General features: G+C 36.4%; 1 protein-coding gene across 1 annotated transcript; it reads left to right on the top strand.

The window, feature by feature from the left end:
• Nucleotides 1-13407: 13407 nt before the first annotated feature.
• LOC123309534 lies at nt 13408-15034 on the top strand. Its single transcript, XM_044892696.1, has 2 exons — nt 13408-13546; nt 13623-15034. Exons 1-2 carry the CDS (start codon nt 13408-13410, stop codon nt 15032-15034), a joined length of 1551 nt encoding a protein of 516 aa, XP_044748631.1.
• The last annotated feature ends 411 nt before the right edge of the window (nt 15035-15445 follow it).

Here is a 15445-nt window from a genome sequence, read left to right as displayed (position 1 = left end):
TGCATGTTGAGCAAAACGAAGCACGGCCTTGGGAAACGACTCTCTACTCTGTTTTCTGCTTCCAGCGGGTTTGCACGCCAGCCAGAAATCGTACTTTCAGAAAAGAGAAACCTAAAAACATATGGGAAAAAAATTTCAATCGATATTCCAATTGAGTTCCATCGAACTATATTCGTTTCGCATTTGCCAGTGTTGGAGGCCTGAATCTCGAAAATAGTTGTTTTACTCATGACCAGATGTATGTTTCGTATTCACGTGGCGGCAATCCAACTGCTTTGTTTATTCTCGAACCTCAAAACTGAACTAAAAATGTTAAACACAAGGTACTTCAAGAAGCGAACTGTAACCATCAAAAAACAGAAAGTTGCTGAATAACACTTCTTTCATTATTTTTTCCGCAGATATAAATGAAGCTTACAAACTAACGTGAAATTCGTTTTGCGTAAGTGAACTTTTTCTGATTGAGCAGGCCAAAAATTCAATTTCAACTCTGGAACTCTACGGTTGAAAACTGATGAAATAAATGGTTTACAAATAAGTTTACGGTTGCTCAAAGGAGTCGTTTACACTATAATATCTAGATTGTCATTGAATATTCAGTATTTTCATTAACAGCCAAGTGCTTGTAAGTATAAATTCCACGTGCACCCAGTCAATCTAATATATCTCGATTTCCTGTGTTATTTTCGAAGGAAAGTTCTCCGCCTATATTCGATCCAATATACCTCGATTTCCGGTGTGTTAAGGCTCTGATGTTCGAGGCATAAATTCCCCACATACATATACAATAGATGGAATCGATTGGCGGCTCTTCGTATGTACTTATTAAACGAAAAACAAAACGTGAGAAACCTCAGAAACGTTTTTTACATCTATTTGAATTCCCACCTGATATACAGGGTGTCTAGAAACTTATTATTTCATTATTCTCTAGAGATGAGAGTAAAGATCGAAGTCTATAAGACTCAATTATATGAACGGAGAAACAAGTACAGGAAAAAAGCATTCATTCGAATCAATGTGAATTGAAGAGGTCCAAACTATTTTTGAAGAAATTCGACTACCACTATTCAACACAATTCAGGCTTGCAAAACTCGATTCGGGAGAAAATTCACACTTGCTGAGCAATGAAAACTTTCGCGAAACATCCCAAAGCAATGACGTCGGAAACGATGATATAAATATAGCCGATATGAACTTGTTATATCAACACCAAACAATCCTCTCTTATGACGACACCATGCATGGCGTCGATCTGCAAAATAATGCAGATCCAGACTATTCGACTCTTCGGAACAGACTTTCGTAACTGGGGCGATTAGCGCCAGCAGCCATGCTTGTAACCCGCCTCTGGACATTTTCCTGTCGGCAGCTAGGCTCGGATCTCACATAGACTAACTGAGTGTCATTATTCTGAAGAACATGGGCAGAATCCTAGTAAGGCACATTACATCGACAGACAAACTACTCATATCGAAATTTCTGATCAAATCGTTCAATGTGAATGGGTGTAGGAGGAATCGTCGATTAGTAGGTTTTCGTTAAATTTTCATCGAGTTAGGAACTTACCATAGCCAAGCGTGCAAGGCTTTGAAGTTAGAATAGTTCCACCTATAACATTACCAAAAGGTTGAAGATCACAAAAATAACAACACACCACAGCCATCATTGCTTGGCAACAAGGATCGCCTGATTTAATATCTCTAGATTATTTTTTGTGGGGACATCTGCAAAAAATATCTACAAGGTAGAAATTAAGAGCGAAGAACATCTAATTATTGAGAGAATTATCGATCAAAGCAGTGATATAAAAACAAAGAAAAATTTGAGATCAAATATGTGCGGAAATTGACACATATGTTGGAGGAGATAGGTGCACACAAGTTTGGAATTTTATAAGAGAAATGAAAATGCCAACCACAAATAACATTAAAATCAATAATAAGGAATGATCGCGCCTAAACAGGGAGGCAATGAATAAAATAATGAGGATAAATTCAGACGCATACCACCCGACGATATGAATATCGACAAGTGCTACGATCTGAACTGAGCTGGTTGGATGGCGCTCTGGGTAAATAATACCCGGTAGAACATGACAACATTGAATAAAGTTCCATCAATTCCAAACGTTCTCCACCGTGGAAAAATGCTATGTTGCTCTGATGAGGCCAAATGAGGCCGAAACCATGGTCAGCATCTGCTTTTCTTCGGTGTAGCGTACTCCATTTGGGGGCCTTGACGATGACAAATTGGCTAGCTCAGTTCAGATCGTAGCACTTGTCGATATTCATATCGTCGGGTGGTATGCGTCTGAATTTATCCTCATTATTAAAATCAATACGATAGTTTTGTACCAGTAGAGAGATTACTAGACTAGATTGTTCACAAAAGACAGTTACCCTTTGGAAAACAGCAATGTTTAAAATCAACGAAATATAAAATTATGTTCAGAAACCGTCCATATGTCACTGAAAACACAAAGCTACCTATCAAGGTAACCAAAAAAAAATCTCTATAATGACACCTTTACAAAAAGAACGAAGGATAGAATTTTGTAATCGTTTTCAAGGAGATAATTTTAATAATGTCTTTATATCTGATGAAAGTTGTTTCCAACCAACTTGAAAATCACTCAAAAATCAAAACAACCTGTTACCTTTCAAATTTCCAAATTTGAGGGGAGCAATATCTCAGCGTGATGCTAAGCCTTTCTGTATAGTTGATGGTATCATCAGCAGTGAGAAGTATTGTGGTATTCTAAATGAATTTATGCTTGAAATGGCGCATGCTTATATCCAAAGGGGTAGCGTTTTCAGCAGGATAATGCAAAATGCCATACTTCAGCCTATACGCAAGCTCGGATGCAAAAACACCAAATGACAACTATTTCATGGCCAGCAGCTCCTCCAGATCTCAGTCCCATGGCGAGTAATGGCGATTGAAGTTAAATGAGCAGCGCCACGAAATAAAGATGATTTAATTCAGTAAGTTTTTTTTTTCTATCTAGTTTCGGATGTACCTCGACGCTTAGTCGGCTTAGTCAAGAGTTTACAGTTAAATGCTGGGTGTATAAGTGAATAAGGTACGAATATTTTGTTACGATTTTCTAATCCCAGAATTAAAAATGTTTACTAAGTAATTACAATTGAGTATTGTTTTTTCCGGATATTTTCTAGACGGACAATAATTTAACCGATTTTGAACAGTTCTGATTGCGAACAGAAACAAAGCTTTTATGTGCTGATGAAGAGATGATACTCGAAGGTATGGAAGCTCGTCGTAATTTCAATTCCCAGCAGAAAAATTCTCTTGAAATTAGTTCGATAATTACGAGCAAAAACTCACAAAAACTGAACAGTTAGTACTCCGAAGAATATTGAGACAGCTTGAACAGTTGGACCGAATAACTGACAAAATAGAAGTACCTACTGGGCACAAAATAACTCCAAAAAAATCCATGAATGGCCTTTGCATTCTAAAGATATCTATTCAGAGAAAAGTGCTGCAAATTTAAAAAATTTGGCTGCATCGGCTGCTGGAATATTGCTTCAGATACGATAAATATAATCTTTAAGATGCATGTTATTTTTGTTTCATTATCCTTACCACTCATATGGCAAACCCTCGAATATACAGGGTGTCGAATATACAGGGTGTCCCAAAACTAGTGAATCAAACGTCACACCACGATAGAGTAGACCAAATACTATTGAATGATACCAATATTAACTCAGCGAAAATGTGCCGTTTCCAAAATATTTAGAATTTTATGAAAAAACCTAAAGTTGCCGATTTTCGAACTATTTTTCTTAATCACAGGGCCAGTTTGTGAAAAAGGATATTGAATTGAGATTATTGTTTTATCTCCTCTTATAGAAATTATTTTAAGTAGTTAATCGATAACCTAAGTAAATGTAAATAAAAACAATTGTTTTTTACATGATTTTATTTCTCAGCATAAACCTCCTCTATAGGGGTGATAATATGGGAGAAAAACACTATCCTTAATCACAAATTGCCATTGTGATTGAAAGAAGAGTTAGGTTAGGTTTTTTTGGAAACGGTACATTTTCGCTCAACTAATGTTGGTGTCATTCGATAGTATTTGATTTACTCTATCGTAGTGTGACGTTTGATTCACTAGTTTTGGGACACCCTGTATATCAAACAAGCTGTACCCACCCGCTTCGCAGGACCAATTTTTCAAACTCTTCCTTCAACACAAAAAACAATACGTATTACTTGATATGAGTCAAATATTGTGTCCTCTAAAAAATGTCTGGACGAATTTCACTGCAACTCTATCTGTAGATGAAAGATCTTTTTTATCAACGTCGACCATATTTTGTAATTTGCAACTCGCAATATTTATGAAACTACTGATCCAAAATTTATTTCGACAAATTCAATAATTCAACTTGCCATATTTTTTTTATTAGTTACATAAAACCACAAATCATAAATAATTGATGTTCCCGTAGAATCATTATGTTTTGTTCAATATAAAATGAAGTAGCTAAACGAACATGATGGTGTAAAGGTGTCATTGTAATTTCGTGGAATATTCGTTGGAAGATTATGCTGTAAAGGGCATTTTTTATCAGGAATAAATGCCGAAGATTAAAAAAACATTTATGTCCATATTAATTCATTTTGTTTTACCATATTTTGAATCAAATTTCAATACTGAAACTTATCCTAGGGTGTTAGTTATGGCATCCCAGACCTCTTCATAGATTTTTTCAAGCTTTACAAAATTGTGGTTGATATTGTTTCTATAACTCTTATAGATTTTGTAGTTTGTTCAGAAAAAAGGGAATCATTCCGATGTTTTTTATTGAGGAAAGTGCCTCTCTAGGTCCAATTAATAACGAACTGTGCGATCAATAGACGACTCTCGTCATAGACAACACTTGTTTCTGTCTCTCGTACTCTTAGAGAAGTGTGGTTTTCTTCATGAACAAACTATTGTTTTGATAGTCTAATAAGGATACATGGACAATCTCTTTTTCGTCATTTTCCATGATTTGACTCGAACGAACTCTTTTGGTAGACGACAAACCTACTTGAAAAAGTAAATAGAACCCAAATAACCTTTCTACCACTTATCAACCTGAAAAAAATCGCGATCGCAACATTCCAACGACACCCAAAAAAGAAAAAAAAATACATATAATTACATAAACAGCAAATTCACTCCAACGTGATTTAAACACGAAGACACGCTATCGCTCCCCTTAGGCTGGCCATACATGTATGGGCAGCTTTATATTGCCGAGTGGTCGGCCGAGTGGTAGGGACCGGATGTCGCAGTGAGACTCACGCTAGAATTCATTTCTTGCCGAAATATGAAACTTTTCAACCTGCAATATCTCGCGAACTATTCATTGAGGGGAGGTGCTAGCTGCAAACAGCATTTTTCGTCAGGAATAAATGGCGAAGATGAAAGTCATATTCATTTGTATATTGATTCATTTCAAGACAGTCAAAAGACCTCTTCAAATGGAGCATATAATCGTATCAAATTTGCAATGTTATTATAAAACTGATTATTGTGGGTTACCCTTGAAAGTTGGATACATCCAACACCATATATGGCATGGCAGACTTTTTTATAGAACTTTTTGATCTCTACAAAATTCTAGTTGGTAATTTTTCCCTTTCTCTTATAGTCCACAATAGCCGGACAGAAATGGACTCCTTCCGACCTTTTCAATAATTATAGTCATATTTCAAACAGAAATCATTAACAAATCACTCTATCTATTGAGAAAAACCGCATCAAAATCCGTTGCAACGGATTTTGAAAATACGCATGCGTACTTTTGAACATCTAAGCATATATAGGGACAGACAGCGGAAAGCCACTTTGTTTTATAATATGTAGTAATATTTCAAATGAATTCGTGTTGAAAAATTTGCGTTGATCTGCTCATTCGAAAATGGGTATGTACTTATATATTATATATTGCTGGATAAATATTATAATCACTCAAAATAGTATAATAAACAGAACAAAATCTTCCGAATGAAATTTACTTGATTTCGAACTCTTCCAGTATCGCAATCCTTTGAAATTGATTCTGCCTGGATTCTGAGTGGTTCTAACAAACAAAAAAATTGCTCAGACGTCTTAACTCTGACCTCCAACGATTCCTCGCCTCCCTAATTTTCAGATAACAAAGCAAAAGTTTGGTTATAAATAACAGCGGTGCACAGAAACCGAGTGGAGAGCTGTATCCAGGAAAAGTATAACAGTTTGAGAAACTTTGTTGTTGAGTTGGTGGGGGAGACCCTTTATTATACAAATAACCAAACGTGCTAATGGAATACGTGTATATCTTCTGAAAGCGACTATAAAACGTTTTGTCGATATTGGCGAAGTTGGCTCCTTTGGATGGATTAAAAGTTTCGGGACGTTTCGCATGAAATCTGGAAATGTGCATACCAATTCAATCCAGATAGTAGGAGAACGTGCCTGATATTTTTCGCAGTCAATTTTCAAACTACTTAGGGGGAATTAAAAGCAGGCCGCGGAAAGGTAGCTCATTGAATGAATTGCTGCGATTTTTATATTGGCAGGTATTCAATTTTTTCGAGGAGTTGGTTTCCTTCTAACAACTTCCATGGGGTCGAAAAAAGTACTTGAATGTATTATTTCCCTTGCTTCTGTGGGCATTCACAGCAAGGCCAGAAGTTATTGTCCCTCGAGATATCTAACACATCTTCAATTAATCAGTGATAAATCAGTTAAAGAACAAACGTTAGAATTATCATCAAATTTTTCAATATAATAGAGTTTCGAAGAACCTGCATTCAGACGAATTCCCTGATGTTTCAACAATGACTGTCTATCATTCTCTAGTCAGGATATTTTTCACCGAGAACTGAGAAAATATCATAGAATCCTTTCATTTCTATTTCTTTCCTAGAGAAACAAGTATTTGAAACCACTTTGAGAGTATAATCAGAGTCAAAGTTTTCACTATTCTAACTTTTTTTATTGTCTTTGATGAATTTCAAATCTGAAGATAATTTCTAAATGAAAGTGAAATATAAATTCACATTTTCTTAAGTGAGAGAGAAGTGCTTTAAACTTGATAATAGTTCTCTTATTTCATACAAACTCAATTGAATCTCACTTATTTTGATGATAAATTTGTATATATTAATTATGGATCCTCGTCATTCTCTCTCAATGTGTTCCTTTTCTGAGCAGTTTTATGTTTACATCTTTAGTGATAAGTGTTTGAAATTTAGTGACTGCGTGTTGCAATAATTTTGCGGACCATTTTCAGGAAATTTTAATATCCTTCAATATCATTTTCAATTGAGAAAACTCATCACCATAGATTTTTAAAATTTCAAAATTTTTTTACGAACCGTTAAATTCTAATTTTATTCATATATTATCTTGTTATTTCTACCAAAAGAATCGTAAATTATAAAACCAAAAACAATTCATTCAGTTCAAGAAGTGCCTTTCCTGAAAAATAAATCTGACTGACTATCTATATTTTTTATTTCCATGCATTTTCAAAAACCGAGCATCTATGATGCTAACGTGAAGAATTATCATAACTGACAACACGAATATCTTCTAATTAATTAAATAAACTAAATGAATTTTATTGGGGCAACTCGAAACATAACAAGATCCGCTAAATAAAAAAATTTTCATTCCCCAACTTGAAGATTTTGGGAATAGAAATTTTAAATTTTCAATCCTGAAATGCACAAAAAAAACATTAATCAACTTTTAACTCAAGTCTTCCTTCTTAAACATTATATGTTTTCTTCTTTTCTTTCTCTCCATTTTCTTTACATATTTCCCTTTAATTTGTTCCACTTTTCCTTGCACTTTTTGGATGATACTCTCCCATTTTCTCTTCGTGGTGATGTTCCAACTTTTATATATCTTTCTTCTTCATCTATTATTTTTCCATAGTAACTCCATCTGTTGTTGTCCCCCAAATTGATTGTTTCTGACGTAGAAAAGTTTTCTTCGTTCAGCCCTTTAGCAAATGTTGCGTTTTCGTTTTCAACATTCCTCTTCATTTCATTCAATTTAGCATCCAGCTGTTCTCGTACTTCTTTTCGATTATTATGTTCGGTAGAATCTAATTCTTCCTGATCTCGTTTCACTGATGTTTCTTTCATTCCTCCTGTGGTTGTTTTTCTTCCTCTTTTCATCCTATCTGCATATTTTTTAGTTGTTTTTCAATTTCCGAAGTATTTTTCTCCAATTTCGTGAATTGTTCATAAATTTCTTGTTTATATCTTCCCTCATCTTCAAAAGAAAATCCAATAATACTATCATGATGCTCACCTAAATAATTGTTATAACTAAGAACACAAATATCTTCTTATTTATCATGCTGATTAAATAAACTAACTGAATTATATTGGGGAAACTCGAATCATAACAGTACCAGTACCTACTCAATTTGTAGAGTATTCGCTACCTACGCATTCGCCATTTTGCGACTCAACCACAGGTGGCACATACAGAACGCTTCCTTTATAAAGTCCTCCAAAATGACAAAAATTCATTGATTCCCTCCAAATGGTGTAAAAGCAAAATCTCATTACAGAATTATATCAAAAAGGGACTGTAGTATTCAAACCAAACTATGTCCAATAATAACCAAATAACTATGATATGAGTTTTTTCTAGCTCTTATACACCATCACCAATGTCTAATATGTATTGAAACAGGAATATGCAGGTTTGCCTAGGGTAGTTAGTGCAATCTTTTTAATTTCATGATACCAACGCTGGTGGTACCTTCATTGAAATGTAAGGTTTTTAATTTCATACTAGCTGACAAAAATGTTTCTGAGACAAAGAAATATCTATATAAGTAAGCAAGGAAATATATTGTTAAAGTAGCCTACCAATGTTTAATCAATTATCTTGTCATTTCAGATTAGATATCACAAGGGTTGATGAAGGTCACATTTAACAATTCTTTTTGAATCAACTCTCAGAGGAATACATAATTACAGCGTGAAATTACTGAAAATGTTACGAAAAATTTGTCAACCAACAAAGTCACATTTGGTAATTAAGGAAAATCTATTTCTGTGTAATTGTTCCTCATAAACCTTCAGTCTCAAATTCTGTTATTCCGACAACAACTTAGGCAAATATACAAAATAAAAACTCTATGTCTTCAATTTATCGCCCCTTCCGGAGTTCATTCGAAGAAAACCCTGAACGCTTGGGGTATGCATTGTACAGCGGTTCGTTTATTTCTTCCGAATCTATGGGTGTGAAATAGTGTGATCTAGCCCTTTATTGGCGTCCTTATGCGAACATACCGGTGGAGAAACATGAATGATATTAATCCAGATCTAAATGATTGCATAAAACTTCATCAGACATACAGGGTGCCGCAGAATAAGCAGTCAATAATTCAGTATTATACAATGAAAAATATTGAGGGAAAATATATAATCAGTTCTCCAAATCAAAAAAGCAGTTTTTCATCATAATCAATTATTCACACAAAATATGCGAAATCAGCGAAAAGCAGTTTTATTATTAATGAACATCCCTTTAGACATTGAACTCAAAATTATCGAGCGAACAAGGTACAAATCTATGAAATATATAGGCCATAATTCAGAAGAATGAAGGAATTTATTCCAAGCACACAATAATTAGCACGAATCTGAATAATACAGCTATGAGCGTGGTTAAAACCACGGAATTCTCCACTGCAGCAACCACTGAAATAACTATACCCCAACGTATTTTGAGGGCGGTAAATAAATAATAATTGGTGTGTTTAATGCATAGACGGTAGAAATTATTGTCGGCCAAGCAATGACCTCTGTTTCACAAGGTGTTTCACCTATAGCCGAAATAAAATTTTATTGGAGATAAACTGTTGTGCTGGGCATTAACAAGGCAACATCTTGAATATGTTCAATACATCCGAATTTTTTATGAAACGGGTTCTATTTTCCAGAACCTACGAGGATAGATTCTAAATCTAGTAGGCTAAATTCTTATCCTACTATAGAACCAAACAAAATTACAATCTCGAAATATTTTATTACCCAACATATTCTTCTCTTAATTGAAAACATTCATTACAGCGAACCTGCAACGTATCTAGGTCTTCCAAAAAAAATTTTTCTTCTTGCTCTGCAAACCAGACCCCACAGCTTTCTTTACCGCTTTGATGGAAGAAAATTTATGACCTTTTAAACTTTTTTTCAGTTGTGGAAAGATATTATAGTCGGATGGAGCCAAATCTGGCGAATAAGGGGCGGTTTTTTAGTAATTCGAATACCAAATTACGAATTTTTTGCATGGCAACATGAGATTTGTGTGCAGGGGCGTTGTCCTGCGAAAACAAAACACCTTTGGATAGCTTTCTGCGTCTTTTCTCTTTAATTTTTTTCCCGTAGAGTGGTCGATAAAGTCAAATAGTAATCTCCGGTTATTGTTCTACCATTATCCAAAAAATCAATCATGAATACTGCTTTGCAATCCCAAAAAACTGAAGCAAGAACTTTTCCAGCAGATTTTTGGACACGAAACTTCTTAGTTCTTGGAGAACCAGAGTGCCATTCCATCGATTGTTCCTTTGTTTCTGGATCGTAGAAATGTACCCAAGTCTCATCTATATAACAATTCAGTTTAAGAAGTCTACATCGTTTTCAAATCGAGCACAGATTGAACGCGATGAAATATTCAGTGCTTCAATGTGCTTCAGATATCCGCTCCAGCCCAATTCGACAGTCTGATAAAATCATGTCATGAACTGCATCGATATTTTCGGGGACTGACACAGAAACTGGCCTTCCCGATCGGTCATCATCTTCAATGGAAAATTTACCTCTTTTGAAGCTTGCAGTACAATTTTTCACGGTCGCATACGAAGGACATTGATCACCAATGGTATTAATCTTCGTAAATCTGCTTACCTCTTAACACTTTTAAATACATCAGGTACTTGATGATGACTCGATACTCCAATTTTTCGATTTTCACAATTTCGGTGGACATCTTCTTTCTTTCAATTTATTGCGTAACTCTGGTTTACTTTTTTGACCTCAAATTTCATACTGACAGTTCTAGTTCGTTGTTATGGTAACACAATATTTTTGTTTTGCTTGGAACTGGTCTAGGTTAACAAGATATCAATATATCCTCGTATGATATGAAATAGCAAATTCTGAATCTGGAAATTTTTTAATCCTAGAAGATCAAGAAGAAGCGAGTCATTTAAATATCACTTTAATGGATCCCGAATGATTTCTTCTGGAACTTATGAGTTCCGGAAGAGATGGGAATTATACAAACTGAATTAATTTAAAATTCTATCTCGAACTTGAGATAATCTCCGAGAATACGAGAATTTTTTTCTGTAAGAGAAGGTTTGAAATGTCGTTAAGGAGTTGAGAGTTGCGTATACCAAATGAAAACATTTCAAACGTTTTTGTGGCGTTTCAGAAGTATAATCAATAACGTAATTTTGAAACTCCTTATGATAATATATTTTGTGACATGGAGACTGTGTTCGCGATCTTGGAAATCGATTTCGGCTTCGCAAATTATACTATAATATATTACAGGTACCAAAAAAAAATCAAGTGAGTTCCGATCCAGTCTTTCTCATTTCAATAGAGTCTGGAAATTTTTATCATTTTCGATTGATGTTCACCTTGTATGTATTGCATTGAGGAATTTCACTCAATAAATCCAGAGATTTCAATGATATGGATTCGACTGAAGGTGCATTTTCCTTTCAGTGTTAGAACAAAGAGAAAGAGGAATTCCCAATAGAGTAAATATTGGCCCGGAAATCTTACAAAATACTCTTCCAGTTACGAAGCCTTGTTTACTTTGTCGAAATAAACAACGCGACTCCAAACACGATATTTCGGTGTTTGGATCATTTTCAGAATGAAAGCATACCTGCTTTATACTCACGTGACGTCTGGCATACAAGGAGTGGTAACTCCCTCAGTTCTATCCAAATAGTATACCTACATATTCCGACTATTACGACTTCATCTCGTAGGATATTTCGGTACATGAATTTTGTACAAGCCATTCCACTTAGAATAAGTGGGTGACAATCTCGCACAGAGGAAAATTTTGTTGTATGTCGCTCGGTTATTCAAAATGTCCATCATCTTGAGGAACGTCCTACCATACACACTTCTCGGTTTCGTTCACAAGAGAACTGTAATATGAACGTAGCTCCATCATCCTCTCTCATCCATTAATAGCAAATGATTACATTGAATGGTCTACAAACGTCACAATAGGCACTTCAAAACTAGTGAATCAAACGTCACACCACGGTGGCGTAGACCTAACATTATCGAATGACACCAACATAAGTTCAGCCAAAATGTACTGTTTTATGCATGTTATACGCACAGCAGTACGTAAGGGTTAAAATTGCATCAATTCCTTAGAACAACCTTGTTAACAAACCTTTATTTACTCTATCTATTTCTTTACCCGACTCCCTTCTATCCCAGACAGATAATAAGTTCAAGAAAATTTCCAGTGTGTGAAATATCGACTGATGGATTGTAATGAGGAATGATATTGATCGGGTTAGCAGTCAGTATTAGGTGTTTACTTTCTCTTTATTGTTTAGGCCTAGCTTTCGGAAAACCTCGTTTCCATCTTCAGGGCCACTAAAATGTACATGGTAATAAAAACAAGAAACATACAATATGACAACAGAGACTTACATCAATGCGAGAAGAAAAATATCTGTCGTAATAAATGCATTGGTACTCAGTCCTATGTAAGCTCGAAACACATAAATTGTCACAAAATGAATACACACGAAGAGAAACCGTGTTACAAATAATCAAAACAATATATAAAACCCGGAACATAGACAAATAGCTAAGCGAGGTTATACATTACCATAGAAATATGATGTCAAAAAACAAGGAAAGGCAAGGACAAGCAGAAAGGGAAAAGACAGAAAGGGAAATGACAGACCCGGACAGTGGCGTCACGAGTCATGGGGCAGTGGGTGTTCTGTGTAGGGAGAAGAAAAGGTGGGCGGCTTATTAATCAGATTAACGATGTTGCAGTAGATGGAGTTAATGCCGTTAAAGTCGGTGTTAATGTTGAGGTTGTTGTCTCGGCTCATTATCTCGACAGCTTCCAGGAATTCTCGTTTGTGTCTATTAGATTCAGACTTCAATATCTTGGCATCACCGAAGTTCATCGTGTGGTTCATCTCATAACAGTGTTTGGATAGGCCAGTAGTCTGCTTAGCCATCGCACAGTCCCTGACGTGCTCCCTTAATCGCGTCTTGAGATTTCTCCCCGTTTGGCCGATGTATGTCTTATAACAGTCTGTGCAGTTTATAGCATAGACTATTCCAGCCCTTTTCTTCCTTGAGAAAACATGTCTGCCAAGGGTGTTGGGCATGTGTTTGGCAATGAGGAACATGTTTCTGTCTACGACGTGGTGGCTTATGGTTTTGATGATACGGGGGGTGATAGCAGGGTGATATGGCAGGGAGATACACAAGCCCACTCTGGCAGTTAGACCCATTGTTGCCAACATCGATTCCCCCAACTCTAAGCTATCAAAATATATAAGTGGTGTTCTCACTTCAGCACATGATAAGGATAACAACAGTTACTACATCAGAGACTCATTCCATTTCGCAAGCATTATTCAGAATTTTACTATCCCTGAAGACCACATTATGGTGAGTCTTGATATCGTATCCCTCTTCTCTAACATCACATTGGAGGCTGTAATCGATAGCGTCAACCTTCATTGGGATTCAATTGGGGAACATTGCCCATTACAGAGAGGGGATTTCCTTGAGTGCGTCAGGTTAGTCTTCAACACTACTTACTGCCAGTTCCAAGAAAAATTTTTCAAACAAACAAAGGGAACACCTATGGGTACTGACTCTTCTTCCATTTTCGCGGAGATGGTGGTGGACGACATCCTTGATAGGGCTTTTTCGCTGCTTTGCTACACCCCTTTAATGACGAAGAAATACGTAGATGATCTATTTTGTATTTTACGGGCCGACCAACTCAGTGACATTATTCGTGTATTGAACGACCAAAACATTCACATAAATTTTACTCATGAGGTTGAGACCAATTCCACCCTTCCATACTTGGATTTACAGTTGATACGCAATGACGACAACACGATTTCCACTGATTGGTATCAGAAGCCAACTGCCTCTGGGCGATACCTCAACTACAAATCATCCCATGAACACAAACAGAAGATCAACCTCATTCTGGGAATGAAAGGCCGGTTAGAAAAGTTAGTCTCCCCCCGACATTTGCAGAACAGCCTCCACAGACTGGCCGACCTACTCAACAGCAATTCTTACCCAAGGAGACTAATCAATAAAATCCTTTTCAATACTCCAGGATACACCACCGAACCCCATGCCGAGATCTCACCCCATACCCCCCAGGATGTCGACCAAACGACACCTGTTGTCCCCAGGTTTTTCTCCCTGCCATATCACCCTGCTATCACCCCCCGTATCATCAAAACCATAAGCCACCACGTCGTAGACAGAAACATGTTCCTCATTGCCAAACACATGCCCAACACCCTTGGCAGACATGTTTTCTCAAGGATGAAGGATATAACACCCATCGAGAAAAGGGCTGGAATAGTCTATGCTATAAGCTGCACAGACTGTGATAAGACATACATCGGCCAAACGGGGAGAAATCTCAAGACGCGATTAAGGGAGCACGTCAGGGACTGTGCGATGGCTAAGCAGACTACAGGCCTATCCAAACACTGTTATGAGATGAACCACACGATGAACTTCGGTGATGCCAAGATATTGAAGTCTGAATCTAATAGACACAAACGAGAATTCCTGGAAGCTGTCGAGATAATGAGCCGAGACAACAACCTCAACATTAACACCGACTTTAACGGCATTAACTCCATCTACTGCAACATCGTTAATCTGATTAATAAGCCGCCCACCTTTTCTTCTCCCTACACAGAACACCCACTGCCCCATGACTCGTGACGCCACTGTCCGGGTCTGTCATTTCCCTTTCTGTCTTTTCCTTTTCTGCTTGTCCTTGCCTTTCCTTGTTTTTTGACATCATATTTCTATGGTAATGTATAACCTCGCTTAGCTATTTGTCTATGTTCCGGGTTTTATCTATTGTTTTGATTATTTGTAACACGGTTTCTCTTCGTGTGTATTCATTTTGTGACAATTTATGTGTTTCGAGCTTACATAGGACTGAGTACCAATGCATTTATTACGACAGATATTTTTCTTCTCGCATTGATGTAAGTCTCTGTTGTCATATTGTATGTTTCTTGTTTTTATTACCATGTACATTTTAGTGGCCCTGAAGATGGAAACGAGGTTTTCCGAAAGCTAGGCCTAAACAATAAAGAGAAAGTAAACACCTAATACTGACTGCTA

This window comes from Coccinella septempunctata, chromosome 3, assembly GCF_907165205.1.
Source record: "Coccinella septempunctata chromosome 3, icCocSept1.1, whole genome shotgun sequence".
Classification (NCBI taxonomy): domain Eukaryota; kingdom Metazoa; phylum Arthropoda; class Insecta; order Coleoptera; family Coccinellidae; genus Coccinella; species Coccinella septempunctata.
Note: the sequence above shows the minus strand (reverse complement) of the source record. Positions and strands in the feature narration are given on the sequence as shown.

Bases quoted from the DNA above. Each gene is read 5' to 3' on its own strand.
- LOC123309534 (XM_044892696.1), top strand. From the start codon at position 13,408: ATGTCTGCCAAGGGTGTTGGGCATGTGTTTGGCAATGAGGAACATGTT. The intron at 13,547-13,622 runs GTTAGACCCATT...TTCTCACTTCAG, and splicing joins TACACAAGCCCACTCTGGCA to CACATGATAAGGATAACAAC.